Consider the following 22,477-nt stretch of genomic DNA (forward strand, 5'->3'; position numbering starts at 1 on the left):
CATTACCTGATGGCTAAAAATATTTAATGCATTTGTTAGCAATTTTATATATGTATATATATTTTAAAATGTGTATTTAGATTATCAGATTTTAAATTGAATTGTTATTTATTGAATTATTTGATTTCCTTATGTATTTTGGATCTTAATCTGCTGCTAGATGAGTAGTTTCAAGACATTTTCTCCCATTCTGTAAACCTTTTTTATGTTTATTAGTACATGTTTCCTTTCATTATAATTAAAATTTTCAGATTGTCTCTTAACTTTGTTCATTATTTTATTTCCTGTCCATAAGCTTCTTAGTTTAATATAATTCCACTTGAGGAGGGGCTGAAGGTAGGGCAGGAGTAAGGGGAAAAATGAGAACGAAGACCCTTCATGTAAAAAGGTACAAGATCCCAATGATGAATGTAACTATTGTATACCTAAAATGCACCAATAAACTCAATGAGGAAAAAAAATATAATTCCATTTGTCTACTTTTGTTTGGTTGCCTTGTGCTTTAGAAGTCTTACAAAAAACTTTTACTCAAATCAATATCTTGAATATTCCTCCTGTATTTTCTTCTAGTAATTTCAGTTTCAGGTCTTACATTTAGTTATACAGCTGATTTTTTTTGAGGGGTGGGTACTGGGAATTGAACTCAGGTCCTTATGCTTGCAAGGCAGGTGGCCTAACCACTGAGCCAAATAGGCTGCCCCTACTGATTTTTTAATAGGATGAGATGTGGATAAAGTTTCATTCTTTTGTATATGGATATCCCATTTTCTCAGCACCATTTATTGAAAAGGCTGGCCATTCTCCAATGTGCTTTTGGTGCCTTTCTCAAGAATCAGTGAGATGTAGCTGTATGGATTTATTTCTGGAATCTCAATCCTGTTCCATAGGGGCTATATCTCCCTTTGTGCTGGTACCAGGCCATCTTTATTACTATAGCACTGAAGTATTTCTTGAAACCTACTATTGTGATGCTGCCTTGCTGCTTTTTTCAAGATTGCTGTGGCTATTGAGAGTCTTTTGTGTTTCCATGTGAATTTAAGGATAATTTTTCTAGTTTTATGAAAGATATTGTGGCATTAAATCTGCAAATTACTTTGGTTAATATGGTTATTTTAATATTAATAATTCAAATCCCTTAATATAGGAAGTTATTCCAATTGTATATGTGTTATCTTTAATTTCTTTCATTAATATTTTAAAATTTTTATTGCACAGGTCTTTCATTAGTATAATTAATTTTTTCTAGGTATTTTACTTTTTGTAGTTATTGTGTACATCATTGTAGTTGTTTTGTAGTTATCACAGTTTTGTAGTTATTGTAGTAAACTCTTTTGTATTGATGATTTTTTTTCTCGGAGAATTCTGGTATATTGCAATACTATTTATTTTTATGTTAGATTTGTATCCTTTAACTTTATTAAATTCATTTATCTGTTCTATAAGTTCTTTGGTAGAGTCTGTATTTTCTGTTATATTTATATTTACATTCAAGATTATTAATGCTAAGTAAAGATTTGTTCCTGTCAGTTTGCTGATGGTCTTTTTTGTTTTGAATGTCTTTTGTCATTTTCTTTCTTGTTGTTTATTTTTGTGGCTTTATGGTTTGTTATGATGATAAGGTTTGGCTGCCTTTAGTGTATCTAATCTTTCAGCAGATTTTATACTCCTACATGTTTTCTTTATGATAGTTTTTTTTCCTTTGCTTCTGGATATAGGATTCCCTTCAGCATATTTTGCAATCTAGACTGGTGGTGATAGGTTTCCTTAGGATTTTTTTTGGTTTTGTTTTGTTTTGCCTTAGAATGTCTCTATTTCCTTTATTTTTGAAGCATAGTCTGCTGAGTATAGATTTCAATTGTCAGTCTTTCTCCTAGTGTATTTTTGTTACATTAAATATGATGACATTTTTACCTTGCTACTCTTAGAGTTCTTTTTTGACATGAGGTTTTGGAGCTTGACTATAAATATGCAATAGTGAGGATTTTTTTCTGCTCTTATCTATTTCGGGCCCTGTGTGTCTCCTGTGCCTGAATGTCCACATCTTTCCCAGATCAAGGTAGTTTTCACCTATTATTTTTATGAATAAGCCTTCTATGACTTTTCCTTTTCTTTGTCTCCTGAAAGTCTGCAAATTTGACATTTTCTTCATTTAAAGATGTCCCATAAATCCAGAAGACCATTTTTAGTTTTTTCTTTTTCTCTGAATTGCACACTTCAAAAGTTCTTCTTTCAAATTGACATATTCTTTATTATCCTTGATCTAGTCTGCTACTGACTCTTTCAACTGTATTTTTATGTTTATTTACTTCCAAGCTGTTTAATTCTTTTTATGATTTCTATTTGCCAAATTTCTCATTGAAATCATAAATTGTTTTCCTGACTGTACTAAACTGTCTCTCTGTATCATCTTGAGTTTCATTGTTTCCTCATAGTTATTCTTTTGAATTATTTATAAAGTATTTCATCAATAGCTTTTGGGGTCTATTACTGTAGAGTTGTTATGTTCCTTTGGATGCAAAAAGTTACTATGTTCCTTTGGATGCAACTGGTTTATTCATACTCTTTGTGTCCTTAGATTAATATTTGCACACCTAATGGGTCTGTTGTTTCTACTACTTTTATAAGTAGTGTGTGTCTTGCTTCTATAAATATGTTCAGAGTGCTGTCTTGGCAGGCTACAGGGACCAAGGTTCCAGTTAGTGTAGTCTCCTTGAGCTCTTTAGTTTCAGTCAATAGATTCAGTCATGGTGCATATGGCAGCAGGTCACAAATCTCTTCTTTACACAGGTGGGGGTAATGGAAGCTGGATAATACTAATGGTCCAGTAGCAGGGATGGGGTGCTCACTGAGTAGCCACTTCAGAAATTACAGTGGTGACACCAGGAATGTGGACTGCAATGGACATTTCCTCCCTCATAAACATTGGCAGTGATAGCAAAGGGAATGATGTTTTCAACTTTGAGTCAAATGATAGAAAGGTATGGTAGCATATTCATGCCCTCATCATGATGAACTGAACTTTTAAAAAAATTACAGAATGCCGTGCTTTTTTTGCTTTAAATTTAAAGTCTGCTATCAAGAAATCACACAATAACAAATGTTGATGGGGTTGTGGGGAGAAAGGAACCCTTCTCCATTGTTGGTGGGAGTGCAGACTGGTGAAACCACTATGGAAATCAATATGGAGATACCTCAAAGAGCTGGGACTAGAGGCTCCATTTGACCCAGCCATCTCTCTACTGGGTATCTTTCCAAAAGAACTAAAAGAATCATACCGCAGTGATACATGTTCACCTATGCTTATAGCAGCATAATTTGTAATAGCTAAAACTTGGAAACAGCCCATTTGCCCATCAGGTGGAAACTGGATAAAGAAGATGTAGTTTTTCTATAAAATGGAATACTACTCAGCCATAAAGAATGAGAAATTAGATTCATTCATAGGAAAATGGATACATATTGAGGATGTACTTTTAAGTGAAATAAATAAGTCACACATTGGTAAATACCAAATAGTTTCTATGGTGTGAGTAAACTATAATAGTACAGAAGATCCTAATGAGATAATTGACAATGTGAAATAGGAAGAAAAGGGCTAAAGGCATAAGGAAAATGGGAAGGGTAGGGGAAAGGTAACAAGGGAAATGAAAAAAATATGAGAAAATGAAAAAATGGATATAAAATGTGTGTAAGTAGGGAGGGAGGAGGGGTTGAAGGGAGGGCAGGGACAAGGGGGAAAAATGAGAACCAAGACCTGTCATGTAAAGGTACAAGATCCCAATGATGAATGCAACTGTACGGTATACCTAAAATGTACCAATAAACTCAATGAGGAAAAAATAAATTTAAAGTCTGTTTATCTGACATAAATATGGGTACTCCTGCTCTCATTTGAATTCTATTTGCATGGAATATCTTATGACATCCATTCACTTTCAGTTTGTATGTCCCTTTGAGGGAAGAGAGTTTCTTTCAAACAGTAAGATTATTATGGTCTTACTTTTTTTCTTAAAGATACACAGTCATTTCATATTATTTAATTGGAGAATATAATCTATTTTCATTTAAGGTTATTATTAATAGTTAATTTTCTCTGTTGTGAATTGTGTCTACTTATAATCAACATGCACACATCCATATAGTGTACTGACTTTAATTTCTTTGGATATATAGGAAGGAGTGGTGTGTCACTGTGATATAGTACTTCTAATTTTAGATTTCTTGAGGAACTTTCATACTGTTTTCAATAGTGGATGTACTAATTTACATTCTCAGCAACAATGTAAAAGTGTCCGTTTTTCCCTGAACCATTCCCAGTATTTATTGTTTTGAGTATTCTTTTTAAAAATTAATGTTATTGGTACAATTTGGATATACATAATGATCATTTTCATTATGGAGAATATGTACCTGTATAGGATATAACTTGAGTCATATTCTTTCCATTTTCTCCTCTTACTTCAACCCCTCTTCTCCACCTTATTTATGAAGCTTTGTTTCCATTTCACCTTTCTTTTATTATTTTTTATTTTACCTTCCTTCTTTCCCCTACCTTCTTACCTAATTCCCCATTTATTTTGAAGAAATTTTTCTATTTCAAAACATCTAATATACATTTTTATCCTTGTTTCTCACACTAGAGAGACAATGTGATATTTACACACATGTGCCCAATTTATTTCACTTAAGAATATGGTCTCAAGGGGCATCCATTTACCTAGAAATTTTTCAAGTTTATCCTTTTTTATGACTGAGTAGTACTCCATTGTACCCCAAACCCCCATATCATTTTATCCAGTCATCAGTTGATGGGCATTTGGGTTGTTTCCAAGATTTGGCTATTACAAACTGTGTTGCTATAGACAAGGGTGCATATATATTGTGGTATAATGCTTTTAATTCTTTTAGGAAGATACTGAAAAAGGGAATAACTGGGTCATATGTGACCTCTAATCCTAGTTGCACTAGTCTACCCTCCCACCAATAGTGGAGAAGAGTTCCCTTTCCTCACAATCCCACCAGCATTTGTTGTTAGTTGATTTCTTGATAGTGGCCATTCTTTCTGGAGTGAGATGGAACATCAGTGCTGTTTTAATTTGCAACTCTCAAATGACCAATTGAACATTATTTTATGTATTTGTTTGTTGTTTTTACTTCTTCATCTTAAAAGTGTATATTTATTTCTGATGCCCATTTTTGAATGGGGTCTTTAAATTTAGGGCATGGTTTGATTTTTTTCAATTTTGTATGTTTTGAGATACTAGTCCTTTGTCTGAGGGATCCTTTGTCTGAGGAAAAACTGGCTAAACATTTTTACAACTCTGCTGGTTGTCTTTTCACTCTGTTGGTGATATCTTTTACTGTACAAAGTTTGTAAATAAAATGAGATCCCACGTCTTGATTTGTTGTAGTATTTCTCATGTGGTCAGAATTTTGCTTATAAAGTTGTTGCCTACCCATATATATCTTCAGGAGTTTTACTTATTCTCTCTTCCTGTATATTTAGTGTTTCTGCCTTAATATTTAGATTTTTGATCCATTTTTATTTTAGTTTAGTTCATGATGAGACATATGGTTTTCATATTAGTTGTTCCCATATGGAAAGTCCATTTTTCCAGCACCATTTATTAAAGAAGCTGTTTTTCTTCCAGTGAATATATTTGTCATCTTTGTCAAAGATAGGGTAGCTGAGTGTGTTTGGGGTTCTTCTCCATCTTCTAAACTGTTCCACCATTTTGCTTTTTGCCAGTACCAACCTGTTTTTATCACAGTAGCTCTGTAGTATAATTTCAAGTCAGGGATTCTGGTGCACCCTGCCTTCCCTTTGTTGCTCAGAATTGTTTTTACTATTTCAGTTTTTTTTTTTTGGTCCAAATGAGTTTTAGAAAAGTTTGCTCTAGTTATGTGAGATATGCTATTGGTATTTTGATTGAGATTGCAATAAATCTGCATAACAATTTTGGAAGTATGGCCATTTTCACTACTTTGGTTCTTCCTACCCAAGAGCAAGAGATATCTTTCCATTTTCTGATAACTTCTTTGACATCCTTTTTCAGAGTGCTATAATTTTAAACACAAAAACCTTTTATTTCCTTTGTTACACTGATTCCTAATTATTTCATGTTTTCAATACTATTGTGAAAGTGGTTGTTTCCTTAGATTCTCTCAATGACTTTGTTATTCTTGTACAGGAATGCTATTGATTTTTGAGTATTGATTTTGTACGCAGCTATGCTACTGAATTGGTTATTAAGTCTATAATGTCAATAGAAAATAATGATAATTTAACTTGTTCCTTTCTTATCTTTATTTCCTTTATTTCTTTCACTTGTCTAATTGCTCTGGCTAATGTTTCCAGAACTATATTGAATAGGAGTGTTTTTTGTGGACATCCTTGTCTTGCTCTTAATTTTAGAGTAAATGCTTTCAGTTTTTGACTATTTAGTATGAAGCTGGCTGTCGATTTGTTGTAGATGGCTTTTAACAGATTGAGATAAAGACCATCTATCCCAATTTTCTGTAGGGTTTTTATCATGAATGGATGTTGGGCTTTGTGAAATGCTTTTTCTGTATCTATTGAGATGATCATATGATTTTTCCCTTTGGCTCTATTGGTAGGATTGTTACATTTATTGATTTGCATATGTGGGAACATCCCTGCATCCTTGGGATGAATCCTACTTGGTCATGGTATATAATCTTCCTTGATGATTTGCTGCACTTTGTTTGTCTGTATCTTACTGAGGACTTTTGCATCTATGTTCATTATAGAATTTGGCCTGTATTTCTGATTTTTGTTTGAGTCCTTCTCTGATATTGGCATGAGGGTACTACTTGCTTCCAGGAATGATTTTTGGAGTATTGTTTCCCTTTCTATGTTATTAAACAGATTGAAAAGTAGGGACATTAGATCTTTTCTAAATTTCTTATAGAATTCAGTGGTAAAACCATCAGGAACTGGCCTTTTCTTTGTTAGTAAGATTTAATTACATTTTCAATTTCACTGACTGAAATTGAGTTATTAAAAATTTAAATTAATTTATTGGTACATTTAGGGTGTACAATGTAATAACATTCATCATTGGAAATTTGCACCTTTACATAATCCATCTTGGTTCTTATTTTTCCCCCATTCCCCTTTAGCTTTGGTAATTCACAAGTACCTAGGAAAATGTCTATTTCTTCTATTTTATTAGAGGACAAGTTCTTGAAGTGGGTATTGATGATCTTCTGGATTTCCACAGGATCTGTTGTGTTATCACCCTTTTCATTCCCAATTACATGGATCTGAGTCTTTTCTTTTTTTATATAAGGTTGGCTAAGGGATTATAAATGTTATTTAAATTTTTAAAGAACCAACTGTGATTCATTGAATCCTTGTAATGTTTTCTTAGATTCCCTTGCATTAATTTCTGATATGGTCTTATAAACTCCTAAAAGCTGTTAGAGAAAAGCAACAAATGACTTATAAATGAAAACCCATTAGATTTACAGATTTTACAACATAAACTTAAAAGGCCAGGTAAGATGGGAGTGAAGTGTTTCAAGCCCTAAAAGAAGACAGCATCTAATCCAGGTTGGCATATTCTGCAAAACTATCTTTCATAATTGATGGTCAAATAGGAAATTTCTATGATAAAGGGCACCTAAAAAATTCATAGTGACCAAATCAGAATTCCAAAAACATCTCAAGAATACCTTAGAAAGAGACAATAAAGCTAATAATTACAAAAGGTTCAATAGAAAGAATATCCTAAATCAGGTTCGGAATTATGTAGAAGGGATAGAAATGGAATAAAAAACAGGAAAATAATGTAATGATGGGAATAAGTCAACTATGCTTCACAGCATACTCGTTTAAGAATGAAGACATTTTTCTTTAAAGAGAGAAAGAGTTCCTTGAAATAATACTTAAATTCAGCAATGTATTGTGACACAGAATCAATGTGAAAAAATGACATTCCCATACACCAATAAGGAAACATTGAAAATAAATTAGGAAAACAATACTATTCACAGTAGTATCAAGAAAAAAAATACTTGGGAATTATCCTAAGAAAGTGAAAATCATCTACAACAAAATCCACTGTACTCTCTCATGGGAATTGAAGAAGACAACAGTAAATAGAAAGATATCTCTGCTTCCTGGATAGGCAGAAAAAATATAGTCAAAGTGGACACAGTTCCAAAGCTGATATACAGATTTAACATAATCCCAAACAAAATACCAACGGTATTCCTCACAGAGCTAGAAAAAAAAATCTTAAAATTCTTATGGAACTAAAAACAATCCATCATATCAAAAGTAACCCTAGGTAACAATGATAAATTAAAGTGATAAAGTAGGAGGAATCACAATCTAAAATTTAAAGTGATATCACAAAACTACACTGATAGAAACAATGTGGTACTAGAGTGAAAACAGACATATGAATCAATGGGACAGAACAGAGGGTGGAGAAACAATCCCAGGCACATTCAACTATTAGTTTGCTTACAAACAGGCAGAAATATACTCTAGAGGAAAGTAGCCTCTTTAATAAATGGTGATGAGGAAACTGGATATCCACATAGAGAAGATTGAATCTATATTCATGTGTCTCATTACATACTAAACTAAAATTAAAATGAATCAAACATCTAAATGTTCCACATCACTGGTCATTCGAGAGATGCAGATGAAAACAACACTGAGATTTCACCTCACCCCACAAAGAATGGCTGCTATCAAGAACTCACACAATAACAAATGTTGGCTGGGTTGTGGGGAGAAAGGTACCCTTCTCCATTGTTGGTGGGAGTGCAGACTGGTGCAACCACTATGGAAATCAATATGGAGATACCTCAAAGAGCTTGGACTGGAGGTTCCATTTGACCCAGCCATCCCTCTGCTGGGTATCTTTCCAAGAGAACTAAAAGAATCATATCGCTGAGAAGTATGTGCACCCATGTTTATAGCAGCACAGTTTGTAATAGCTAAATCTTGGAAACAGCCCATTTGCCCATCCGTTGGAAACTGGATAAAGAAGATGTGGTTTTTCTATAAAATGGAATATTACTCAGCTATAAAGAACGAGAAAATAGATTCATTCATAGGAAAATGGATATATACTGAAGATATACTCCTAAGTGAAATAAATAAGTCACACATGTGTAAATACCGAATAATTTCCCTGGTGCGAATAATCTGCAACAATGCATAAGATTCTAATAAGATTACTGACATTTAGAAATGGGAAGAAAGGAGCTAAAGGTGTAGGGAAGGTGGGATGGGTAGGGGAAGAGTAAAAAGGGAAAAGAAAAAAATGTGAGAGAATCAAAAGATGAAAATAAAGTGTTTGTAGATGGGGAGGGGAGGAGAGGGTGAAGGGAGGGCAGGGGTAAGGGGAAAAAAATGAGAATCAAGACTTGTCATGTAGAGGTACAAGATCCCAACAATGAATGTAACTGTACTGTATCCCTAAAATGTACCAATAAACTCAATTAAAGCTGAAAAAAAATAAAATAAAAAATATTAAAACAAATACTTAATATGCCTTAAGATAGAATAGATAAAACCCTTGCATACTTAGGCATAGGCAAGGACTTTATGAACAGAAACCCATGGCACAAGAAACAGTACCAAAAGTTAACAAATGGGATCATATCTGATTGAGAAACTTCTACATAGCAAAGGAAACAGAGTAAAGGCAATATACAAAATGGGAAAGTTTTTTTGGTGGCTGCTCCTCAAACAACTAATAGCTTGAGTATCTGAAGAACTGAAAATGTAGACCCCTAAAATAAAAGACCCAATTAAAAATGGGCATGTCAAATGAATAAACACTTCTCAGAATATGTACAAATGGCTATTAAACACCTGAAAATATGTTTAACATCACTAGCCATTAAAGAAATGCATATTAAGAGAACACTGAGATCCCATCTTACTCCAGAAAGAATGGCTATGCTGGTGAAGCTGCAGGGGGAAAGGAGATCTTCTACAGAGCTAGAAAAGTTTAAAGTGTATGGTTTAAAGGTGTGGTTCAGCACTAGTATATCTTATTTATTTTTGTTTAATTGATCTATCTTTGCAAAAGTAAGGTATTAAGATCCCTGTATATGATTGTATTAGCATTTTTTGATCTTTTATGCTCAGTAGTATTTGTTTTATGAAAATGTATGCACCAGTACTTGAGGTACAAGTATTTATAAATATTATCTCTTCTTGCTGGATTGTTCCTTTAACTATTGCATTAGTGACTTTCCTTGTCTTTTATATTCAGTTTTAGCTTGATGACTACAATGTCTCAGATTTAAATTGCTGCTTGTTTTTAGAGTCTTGATGCATGTATATGGCTTTTCATCCTTTTATGTTTAGTCCATAATACCTTTATGAATTAGATGACTTTTTTGAATGCACCAGACTACTGGATTCTGTTTTTATGAAATCTACAGTTTTTCCTTCTGGTATTTCTGTCTGATACATTTTCCTAATTCTACATCTTTGGTGAATTTGTCATTCATGTTTTGAATCATTTTGGTTAGCTTTTCTACGTTTTCCCCAATCCACATTAGGCATTTTGAAGAATTCCATAACTCAAAGGATCATGTCATCCTTGAACTCACCAAGTTTTTCATCTCTTCTCTAACCTTTTTGTATAGCTCCACTACCTAATATTTGCTTTCCCCTCCATTTCTGCACTGTTGATCTGCCTTGGGATACTTCAGAGGGTTTTTCTTACCTTTTTCTCCAATGATCATGTGCGAATTTATCCTTTTAATTTTTTATATTCTCTCCCCTCACTTTTTATTTATTTTTATTTTTATTGGTACTGTGGGTTATACGGTAGTTGAATGGAGAGAGCTTGTAGTTTATATGTAGTTTATATCTTTAGTAAGATATTGCCTCCCTGTGATATTTTCAGCTGTATGTGACCAGACAGTATTTACCCCTAAAGTTATTTAATGTAAGGGATTTGGCCTCTGTCCCTTTGATTTGAAGAAATAAATTACTTCTGCTTATAATGGCATAACAATTCTGATAATACATCACTTGTATAAAATAGATCTTGCATTTACTCTTTCATCCCTTACCAATGCTCTGTGCTGCCTATGTTCAATTATTACTAGCAGATTTTCTGGTGTGGGGCAGGAGAAGTAGAGTGATGAGATTGAAGGGTGGATGAAAGAAGAATGTAAATCACTAAGGGGAAAGTTCATAAGGATGGTAGTGACAGGTTAAAAAATAAAAATTGAGATGGAATCACATTGTATTGGAGTACATTTATTTGACTTGAAGTTTTAGTGATGAGGGTTTTAAGAAGCTACTTGTGCAGGCAAGGATGAGATGTAGAAGGAAGGAAGTTTACTATGTGATTGAGGAAAGCTATGTGTTTATCAGACCTGTGGATAAATTTGTGTTCCTGCAATGTGATAAAGAGGTATGGGAGGATGAGTGATTAGATAAAATATGGGTGAGCCTAAGGAATGGGATTGGGAAGATACAGGGTTAATTCAGGAAAACACAGGAGTGACTGATAAAGTGAAGCACGTGGCAATTTAAAAATTTGAGAGGAGAAGTTTAAATACTAGGGAAAAGATATAAGAAATAAGATTATAGTGTTGCTACAGGAGCTGGAAGTGAAGAGACTGGACAGGAAGGTGAGTTTGAGGACATAGACACCAACCAACTCAAACCATAATAGCAAAAGACAAGAATAACAACAAAACCCACAAAAATCTAAAACCCAGAAGATGTCCATTGGGCACTCAGTTTCAATATTCCACTGAGAGGATATCTATGTGATTCATAGATAACCTCTTTGCCAGAAAGTCTGACGTTGTACCATCTCTTTCTGGCATTAATCACAGCATGCTTATTTGCACTCATACTAGTATTACGTGAAACCTTTGCACTGCAAAACTGAATCCTTTCCAGCCTCAGGACTTCATTCCACCAAGTAGGTTTTGTAGGCAGAGTTTGACACTGATCCAGTTCTTAGGTTAGCAACTCTTCCCATCCTACTCACCAGATACGATGGTGGAACCAGCAAGCAGGTTCACTGACAAGTAAGGAATCACTGAGTCAAGGGCGTGCTCAGGGGTCTGCAATTGCTTTCACACACTGGCTGAAGCAAGCAGGCACTGACAAGTAAGGAATCACTGAGTCAAGGGCGTGCTCAGGGGTCTGCAATTGCTTTCACACACTGGCTGCTGATTCTGCAGGAGGAGGCAATGACTGGTGTGGAAGCATTCAGCTCTTCACTTTTAGGAGCCTGCAGATTCCCCAGGGTATACGTGCTTGCCTGTTGGAGTCTACAATCCCTACCGCTCCTCCCAGGGGTGTGGTTGGTGTTCTTTAGGCCTCAAAGAGCACTGGTGGGAATTCTTTAAAGGACAGCAGAAGTTACAATCCCTTCCTAAGCACTGTGCCAAAGAGCTCATGAGTCTGCACAATTTCCTTCTAGTCTTAAAGTCCGATTCCCGGTAGCCATCTGTGTTTTCTGCAGAGGAGCATACTGATGTACAAGGTCTAAACAAAATTAACTCAGCCAGTGATCAGGGCTAGCACCCAGTGGATATTCAGAACTGGTGCTAGGGGGCTTGGATTCACTTCCTACAATTCAGCTGACCTGCAGACCCTGCAGAGTTGGTACCAGCCAGTCTCTGTGCACTTTCCTGTGACTGTGCCACAGGCTAAAGTACAAGCAGGCTGCTTTCAGAAGTGCTGGGGCAATGGGTGCTCATGCCAGTGAACTGGCTGGTAATCTGAGCAGGCAGGTTTATGAGCTGTATTAACTCAAGTAGTGTGTCCTTCACTTGTTTATCCTGACTGGCCCGAGTCTGGTAGGGGCAAGGTTACTCTGCCCCTAATATGTGCTGGGTTGGAATATACAGGAATTCAGCCTTCCCGGTGTTTTTAGGGGAGCAGTACGGATGTGTATGTACTGGGATGCTCAGAGTTTGTCCCAAAAATCTGGTCTCTCAACACTAGATTGGACCCTCAAACTGTTTGCTTTGCTATCAAAATGGCTGCTCCTCAGAGGAGCAGAGAGTGGGGCAGGCGGACCTGCCATGGAAAAGCTGCTTCCCCTTTTTAGTTGTCCATTTGTTTGATTCCATCTGTGTATAGCAACTTTCTTATTCATATTCTGTTTCAGCATGAAAGCCCCACTCACCTTCAGAATGTTCTTGCTCAGTGGATCCTTTCTGAGCTTTTCCTACATGATTCTTTCTGTCATCAGTCATGTTGAATCTCTCAAATTGTGTTGTTTTCTAAAAATTCCATTCTACTACTCAATGGCTTTTGCTTGTGGGATTTAATCTATTTATGTCCAAGATAACTATTGAAACTTAAGGATTTTACTGCCATTATGTGATATGTTCAAGTTGTTTATTGGCCAGGTTTCTTAATGTGGCAGGATTTGCAACAGAATGCATTGAGATTTCTAAGGTGTTGATAAGGTGGAGACATCTTCCTCCTCTTCTTCCTCTGACAGCAAGGAAGAACAGTTAGAATTTGCATAGATGCGTGGGGTGAAGTTGATATTCCAATATGTCCATTTTGTGGTGGGAGGCACCCATTCAAATGGTAGTACTCTTTGTCTAACTCAGTAGTTAGCACGGAGTTAAAAAGAGAATAACTTGTTGCCCATATTGTGGAAAAGCCATTAGAAAAAAATAGAAAGACAACCGATTGCTACAAAAATTATGATATAAAAAACAACTGATCATTATTTGGAAAAGTTGTAAGCTTTCCTGGGTAGGCTTCGTCTAGAAATAGGAAACGGTATGTCATACTTTTGCCAAATATTGAAGGATAAGGATCTTTTGCTTTTGTCAAGAAATGAGGAATGGATAACAAAGACATTTCCAGGAAGGTAGCAGTGGGATGAACTGGCACATTTAGGGGTCACAAATTAGGAGAAAGAGTGTAGATACAGATGAATTACAAAGAAATTCTCCAAGCAAAGCCACTGTGATCATTTCAGATAGGACATATATGTACATCTGCCTGGTTTGAGAACACACAAGAGTTCCAGTTACCTTGGAGTAGAATACTATTAGGTTTTTCTTTTATAGTGTTTATCTCAACCTCAGTGAAGAAAAAATGAAAAGGTCCTAGAAGGATAAACTATCTTAAAAGTGACAGCATATCTGAAATGACAAAACTACTCAGACAATGCAATGAGAGTATCTGTGAGAAATATTTGGGAAAATATTACCTGAAAGTTTCAATGATCATTGGATGAGAGAGGTAAGAAGACAAGACCCTCACTGGCTTATTGAACAGATATATTCTAGGAGTCTACTATGGCCAGAGGCTAAAAATAAAAGACAATGATCAAGAGAAGTGAAGCCCTGCTCCAGTGGGGCACGTGTCCATCTAACAAACTGGATGGATAAGTGAGTGGGTGAGTGGCCCTGTGCGGCCATTAAAACCATACAAGTGAATGGTAATGAGCTCTGCAGTGAGTGTAATTACTTGGAAATGTTCGTAGTTTGTCAAAACACAAAAGCCATAGAAGTACTTGGGTTTAGAGGCCTGGGATCCAGAGGAAGGACTTCAGGGGTGATACAGATAAGAAAGCTCAGACTGAGGGCAGTGTCAATCATAACAGTAATGATGTCACAGTGAGAAGACAATAAAAAAAAGTGGAAAGACCAGCTGTGAGAAGCACGTACATTGAGGGGAGAGGGTATGGGAAGCAGAGTCCCACTCCAAATGGCAGAAAAGGAGCAATGACTGAGGAGCCAGGAACCAAGGCTTCCAGGGGAGCTGAAAAAAGCACATCAGAGGAGCATGTGGTGTATAGATAAGGGACACAGATAAGTCTCCATGGCACCTTTGCAGGTGTAACAATAACAGATGAGAGAAAAATAAAGGCCAGGCAGATCTTGAGTGAGGGATGCTTCAATTGGTTTACATGTGTGAGATGATAAGAAAGGTGTAAGTGCATTTCAGAACACAAATTTCAGGATGAAAGCTTTGAGGATGGAAAATGACAAGTAAATAAAGGATATGTGGTTTCCAGAAGGGTTCTGGGTAGAGCTTACCAGACAATAGGATCCCATGAAGGAAATAAATTCACTTCTTCACTTTCCACAGGAGGAGGAGTTTTAAGATGAATAAAAGCTGAGTCTGAAATTCAAGACCTGTAATGTCTTCTGAGAGAACTACAAACAAGAGTGAGTGTGACCTGAGCCTGCTTGATTTTGATGGCGAGCCCCAACCAGACACTGCTGACTGAGTTTATACTGGAGGGGTTCTCAGAGCACCCTGGACTGCGACTACTCCTGCTTGTCTCTTTCCTGTCCCTCTACACTGTTGCACTCACAGGTAATGTTGTGATCATTGCTTTGATCAGCTTCACCAGTGGTCTCCATAGCCCCATGTACTTCTTTCTGTGCAATCTGGCCAGCATGGATATTATGTGCACCTCCTCTGTGCTGCCCAAGGTGCTGGTTGGCCTAACATCTGCAGAAAACACCATCTCTTTCCAGGGATGCATGGCCCAGGTCTTCTTCCTCATCTGGTCTCTATCCTCTGAGTTGTTGCTGCTCACAGTCATGGCCTATGACCGCTACATGGCCATCTGCTTTCCTCTGCACTACAGTTCCAGGATGAGCCCTCGCCTATGTGGAGCCCTGGCCATGGGTGTGTGGGGCATCTGTGCCCTGAATGCTTCAGTCAACACTGGTCTGATGACACGGTTGTCATTCTGTGGCCCCAGGGTCATCATCCACTTTTTCTGTGAGATCCCCCCTCTTCTGCTGCTGTCTTGCAGCCCCACAAGAGTGAACAGTATCATGACGCTCCTGGCTGATGCCTTCTATGGATGCCTTAACTTCCTGCTCACCCTGCTGTCCTATGGCTGCATCGTCTCCAGCATTTTGCGCATGCGCTCAGCTGAAGGGAGGCGGAAGGCCTTCTCCACCTGCTCCTCTCACCTTCTTGTCGTCTCAGTGTTCTACTCATCTGTGTTCTGTGCCTACCTCAGCCCTGCCTCCAGTTACAGCCCATATAGAAACAAAGTGTCTGGAGTGCTGTACTCAGCCCTGAGCCCCACCCTGAACCCCCTCATCTACACTCTGAGGAACCAGGAGGTGAGGCGTGCCCTGGGGAGACTCTTGCCCTTCTCTAGAGGTCAGGTGTAGCTGTGCAGGCTGTTGTGCCACAGATATCCCCCACACCTGACTTTCGAGAGAAGACTTACAGAGATGAGACCTGAGTGTCACTGTTTTAGCAAAATTACCCATGGACAAGGAAGCTCAATGCTTGATTTAGGCTCTGCTGTGTAAGTTATTTCATTTGAACTATGTGGATTTTGTGCAACTAATAAATTTCCGATCCACAGGAGCAGAAGCTTATGTTCTGAAAAACTCTCTTCTTCTATTCAGGGAGATGTATAGCTTTCTTCCCTGTAACTCTAGAGAATCTGGCTGTTCTTGCTCTTGCTCTTGCTTAGCTGCCACTGCACCCTACCATGGACTGAGCTGCAGGTCAAAATAAGGTCCTGGCAGCATCTGTGTGTTGCTATCCCACACCCATACAGTGGCTGGTAATGAGAATTTTATGTTAGTCCAGAGTTCTCTTCCTCCCCCAATACAGAGTCAGGCCCTATTTTTGCAAGCTTTTTGTCATGCTTCCCTAGCAAACACTTTCTTCCTTCACCCTGTAGCCAGAAATAGCCCCTCACTCTGCCTCCTGAAGCTCTATCTGCACCTCCTCTCAAATCTTCCCGAATATTGTTAAGCCTGTGCTCTTTCTAGCTGGACCTCCCACTATCTCTCCCTACTTCTACCCCGATCGGAAAGCTCTCATTGTGATTCATCTCTTTGACCATGTTTGGGTTCCCACAGTACTGTCTTCTCCTCACACCGATACCTCTCTGACAAACAGCTGTGCCCACACACTGCCTCTTGCCCTTGGCGGACACTCCACTTACGGCGTGTGTCGGAGACAGTGCCTTTCTTCTCGCTGTGTATCCCACAACTGGGTGACTCTCCCAGAGGCCTTATGTATGGAGCCTATCAGGGTTGGTCAGGGAGATATAATGGTCACTTGGAGTCTCATAATTCCAAATGTTTGGACAGGATCAGAGTCGCTACTCTTTAAGAATTCTTTGCCATCCCAGGGCTTCATTTTTCTTTCAAACCCTCTACTTCTCCTTTTGTGGGAACCTTGTATCTAGTTTTCATTTGTCATTGTTAACATCCAATCTATTTTCATCATCATCCTGTAATCCATGCTCAGTGACTCAATCAGTCCTAGGTTAGCTTCATCTCATGGATTGCAGCCTTCGTGTGAGATCTATATAAGTTGTTTTTCCGGGGATCCTTTTCCAAAATAGCCAACCATCTATTTTTTCATGTAGAAACATGTTTAATCTCCCCTTTTTTTAGTGAGTTTTGCATTTATATATCAAAACATTTGACACAATGTTATGGCTTGTGTCTAGATATTACCCCAAAGCTTTAGGAAGTCATAAGTGGGGCTTTTCAGATCTAGAGTGTATGATGCTGGGATCGTGGGTGTAGGATTCCTAAATTAGTCCACTGATGGTACTGTCATAGTTCTGGTTGTGGATAACAGCAAGGTCCTCCTTGGGTGTGAGTGCTACCCACCCTGAGCATGTGTAGTCTGGATAAACTATAAGGGAAAAAAAGGGTGCTGCTGTCACTGATTGCTGGATTGCTATTTCTCTGCTTATTGCCTTGTTGCCTTATGCCTGCCACAAACTGTTTCTTCTCAGCCATACCACCTTGCATTGGAGCCAGCAAATGATGAACTGAAGCCTCTATAAAGTGGGAGCTACAGTAAATCTTTCCTCCTCTAATTTTGGGTGTCAGGTATGTTGTCTCAGCAATGAGAAAACTAACGGAGACAGATAGCTATTTTTATAAGGTTAAAATTTTACTTAACTCACGTGATTGGAGAGTCAGAATCATGGGCCCTGAAATGACTCAGTTCTGGTAAAACCCCATATAGAAGGAAGGACAGGTAGATGAGAATGGTGGAGTGCATGTCAGGGTGGGCAAAAAGAAAAGAAGAGTGGGAAGGACCATACTTAAGGCTTTACAATGATCCTCTTTAAGAACTCCCAACAAGTCCCCTGAGAAATATCTTCTGAGTTCATACTCCCAAAGACTTCCACAAGGAAGTCCTCTCCAAAAAGCGTCCATCATCTCCCAAGAGTACCACTCTGGGGATTAAATCTTGACTCACAATGGATTCTTGGAGGGCATCTAAACCACACCCAAATCGTGGCACCTCCCATTTTTATAATGTCAGACTTGTTCTCTGTGCTCCACATAAAATGCAATAAAGGCCCACATTTAAATTTCTATCCCCCCTTAGTCACCCACACAAGCCCTTAGCTCCTGATGCACTTGCTTCTTCATTATCCATTTACAATGCTCATTACATACTTTATGGGTTAAAGTATGTTCCTCTGCATCTATACTAAATTGGTATAGTGAATATGATCTCACTTTGGACATAGGGTCATTGCAGATGTAATTAGTTAAGATGCAGTTGTTAAGGTGGGCCCAAGGTCATCACTTACTTCTGTGAGACATCATAGCCAATATGACTGTGTAAGACTCAAAGTCTCACTTCTACTCCATGGAGCATGAACAGCCAAAAAGGCCTCCATGATGCTGGGCCCTAAAACTCAGTAAGGCTCCCAGAGCTTGATGGAGAAATGAGAAACCCAGGAGGGAACACACCAGGCTAGATAGTAAATAGACCTTTATTAGTGTGGCCAGATGGCACTCCCGGAGCCAGATAACTGGCTCAGAGAGGCAACTGCTCAGGGGCTGAGGTCCTTTTTATAGGGTTTTTCTAAACTAAAAGTGAGGGCATTCACAGAACTACCAGAGGACAAGATTCCAAACACATTGCTTATCTAATGCAGGAAATGTTCTATGGTCACCTTTTGTCATACCAGTTTCCCATGGGCAGGCTGTTAGGCAAGTTAGCAATTAACATATGAAGAAGCACAGTCTCTGCCCTATTAGCATGGAGTCACTTTAGCTTATTCAAGTGTTACAGTTGTTGTCCCTGTGAGAGACACAGGCACATAACCATATGGGAAAAATATTATGTGAAGTCAGAAAGGAGTCTGGAGTGATGTGTGTACTAGCTGAAGAATGCCAAAATTGAGAGAAAGGCAGCAATGGATTATCTCTCTCTTTTTTGGGGGAGGCTTGAGACAGGGTCTCACTATGTAGTTGAGACTGACCTGTAACTCACTGTGTAGCCCAGAGTAGTCTCGAATTCACAGTGATCCTCCTGCCTCAGCCTCCTGAGTCCTGGGATTACAGTTGTGCACCACCACACCTGGTTTGGATTATCTCTTATACATTTCAAAGTGGCCATGCTAACATCTTGATTTTGCTATTCTGGCTCCCAGAACTGTGAAAAAAGAAAACTTCTTTGTTTGAAAACCATCCAGTCTCTGGTACTTTGTGATAGCATCACTGAGAGATTTTAAATTAAAAGTCATTCAATGATTTATGTTAAAATATAATACAATGGAGATGCCCACCCAGATACCGTCAAGTAAGTGGGTATGCATCAGCCTGAAGTCCCAAATGGATAACATGGCACAGGTGCCCAGGTCCCAGCCAGGGTCTTTCCCAGACACTAAAGATTTGGTGCATAAGCCCCATCCAACGGCCCACCTAGAAACCAGCTGTACAGACATACAGGCTACAACCAGAGACCCTCCCTGAGGTCCTCCCAAAAAACAGCTATGCAGGTGGCCAGGCTGCAGCCATAGGCACACCCACATACCATTGTAAGTCAATGCAGGCACCAGCCAGAACCCCACCTGGACAACAGCACATTGCAAGGAACCAGAAGGCCACCATTCTGAACTCAGGAATTTGCAACATTGTGAGCAACAGAGAGAAAGCCTCTCTGAGCCTTGCTGAGAATTCAAACCCAATGGGTGATCAAAGACTAGCCCTACAAAGGCACAGCAGGCTACATCTGGTGAAATGAGAAAGCATGCAAATATGACTCATAACCAAACTTTCAGATCACCTAAGGTAACCCCAAAGGGCAATGAGATGGAACAATCTGATACTCAACTGCCTGGACTCTTTGAACTGGCAACAAGAGTATCTGGAAAAAATTATATCAGAAATAATTACTCAGAAAAAAAATCAAAGTTTGAGTCCATAGTGAAATACATGATTAATAACTATGGAGCAGATGCAGATTAAAAAAAAATAGAGGAGCTGAGGAATATGATGGAATCCCGGCATAGGAAACAAGTGGAATCCATAAAGCAGGTGCAAACAGATATCCAGCAGATTAAAAACACCACTGAAAGTTTATGCTACAAAATGAGCCAATGTGAAGACAGGATATCAGACATAGAAGACAGGATTGCAGTCAGTGACTATGAAAAGAAAAAAAAATTTTTTAAATAGAAAAGGACCATGAAAAATCAATTCAGCACTTACTAGATGATGCAAAGAAGAATAACATAAGACTGATTGGGGTCAATGAAGAAAGAGGAGATAGTGCAAATGACAAAAAAATTCACAGAAGTAATGGCAGAAAACAGCACAAGCAGGGGAAAAGAATTTGATACACAGACAAGTGAGGATATATGACACCAATTAGCCACAATCAAAAATAGTCTACACCTAGGGATGTAATATAATACTTAAGATTCCATAAACCCAACAGAAGAACAAAATACTACAGGCAGTCCAATACAAGGAAAGTCCAGCACAATCACAACATACTTCTCAATATAAACCCTCAAGCAAAGAAGAGTCAGGAGTGACGTATTTCAAGCCCTAAAGAAAACCTCCAACCCACCTTGATGTAACCTGCAAAACTATCTTTTGAAATTGATGGAGAAATAAGATACTTTCATGACAAAGAGCACCTGAGGAACTTCTTGTTAGAGAACATTTTAATAGCAAACAACCTATGAAATGTCACAATGTAAAATAACTTCTGCCTTTTGCTTTGTTTAGTTGAGAATCAATCTGCACCAGAGGCAACTAATCTTGCTCAAAAGTTTGTTTAAATGAAAAGAACCATTTTTAACTTTGCTGACCAGATACGCCCACTTCCCCTCAGCTAGAATGGATAACTAAATGAATTTTAAAGTTAACCTCCCCTAACAAAGAAGGGCTACATCTGGGTTGAAATTCAACTGCCTTGCCACTATGTTTTGAATATTAGCAATTTGAACTGTAAAAAGGAAATGTAACCACCTGAATGAGATCAAGACTGTAAAACTCTATAAAAGAAGGAATTATAGCCCAGTATGGGATCAATCCAGGCACAGCTTTATGCGGATCAATCTTTGTCAACAAATAAATCCTTTTTTTTTTCATTTTACTTCCATTCTGCTGCCTCTCTGTGTGTCACTTACTGATTCCTTCTGTAACATCATGAATACCAAACCAGCACTCCAAAAAATTTTAAACAATATCTTAGGAAAAGACAATGAGGAACATAACCCCAGGAAGCCCAGAAGAATGAATCTAATAGACAAGACAAGAAATTTAAAAGGGGGAAGAATCCAACAAAAACAAAAGTTCATGACAAGGAAAAGTCAATCTATATCAGTTATAACCATCAATGTTAATGTTCTCAATTCACCAATCAAACAAAATAGAATGGCAGAATGGATCCAGAAGCAAGATTCAACAATATGCTGCATATAAGAAAGACACAATTCAAACAGAAACTCATAGATTTAAAGTTAAAGGGTGGAAAACAATACTCCATGTAGTCTATAAGTTTCTTTTTGAATTAAGTGTCTTTCTTATATGCAGCAAATTGTTGAATCTTGCTTCTGGATCCATTCTGCCATTCTAATGACAGGAACCAGAAAAAAAAAGCAGGAATAGTTATTCTATTTGCAGATAAAATGGATTTCAAACCACCATTAAGAGAGACAAAGAAGGTCACTCCAACCTTGAAAAGAGAATAATCAAAGAAGAAGAGATGACAATCAAAAATATATATGCACCAAATACTAGTGTACCCCACTATATAAAAGAAATACTAATGGACATGAAAATTCAATTTAGCACTAACGCAATAGTAGTGGGGGACCTCAATACCCCATTGTCACAAATAGAGATATCAACTAGATAAAAAATGAACAATAAAATACCAGAACTTAAACAAACTCTCAAACAAATGGACTTAACAGACATTTACAGAGTGCTCCACCCACAAAATCAGAATACCATTCTTTTTAGCTGCACACGGGTCATTCTCCAAAGTAGAACACATTCTTGCTCATAGAACATATTTAAGTAAGTACAAAGTAATTGAAGTTATCCCCTTTATGTTATACCAGAGTGCAATGAAATTGAGATCAACAGCAAAAGAAACTGCAAGAATTACATTGAGGAACCCAAAAAGGCCAAAGTCCCTCCGTTTTAGCTAAGCCAGATTAGATGCTCCATTATTCAGGCTGACCTTTAAACTCTGCAGATAGCCTTCCAT

At 37.8% G+C, this 22,477-nt stretch overlaps 2 protein-coding genes across 2 annotated transcripts in view; one reads left to right on the forward strand and one right to left on the reverse strand.

The window, feature by feature from the left end:
• Window positions 1-12,097, reverse strand: part of LOC104872324 (olfactory receptor 13A1-like) — a 117,525-nt gene extending 105,428 nt beyond the window's left edge. Inside the window, exon 1 of the mRNA XM_010638544.1 lies at window positions 12,012-12,097. The gene's annotated coding sequence lies outside the window, so the exon portion shown is untranslated. The remainder of the gene's footprint in view (window positions 1-12,011) is intronic.
• Window positions 12,098-15,201: 3,104 nt separating this feature from the next.
• LOC104872338 (olfactory receptor 13A1) lies at window positions 15,202-16,140 on the forward strand. Its single transcript, XM_010638553.1, has one exon. The coding sequence runs from the start codon at window positions 15,202-15,204 to the stop codon at window positions 16,138-16,140; it is 939 nt and encodes a 312-aa protein (XP_010636855.1).
• The last annotated feature ends 6,337 nt before the right edge of the window (window positions 16,141-22,477 follow it).

Source organism: Fukomys damarensis, unplaced genomic scaffold, assembly GCF_012274545.1.
Source record: "Fukomys damarensis isolate Sample0158 unplaced genomic scaffold, DMR_v1.0_HiC HiC_scaffold_8, whole genome shotgun sequence".
In the NCBI taxonomy this organism is placed as follows: Eukaryota; Metazoa; Chordata; class Mammalia; order Rodentia; family Bathyergidae; genus Fukomys; species Fukomys damarensis.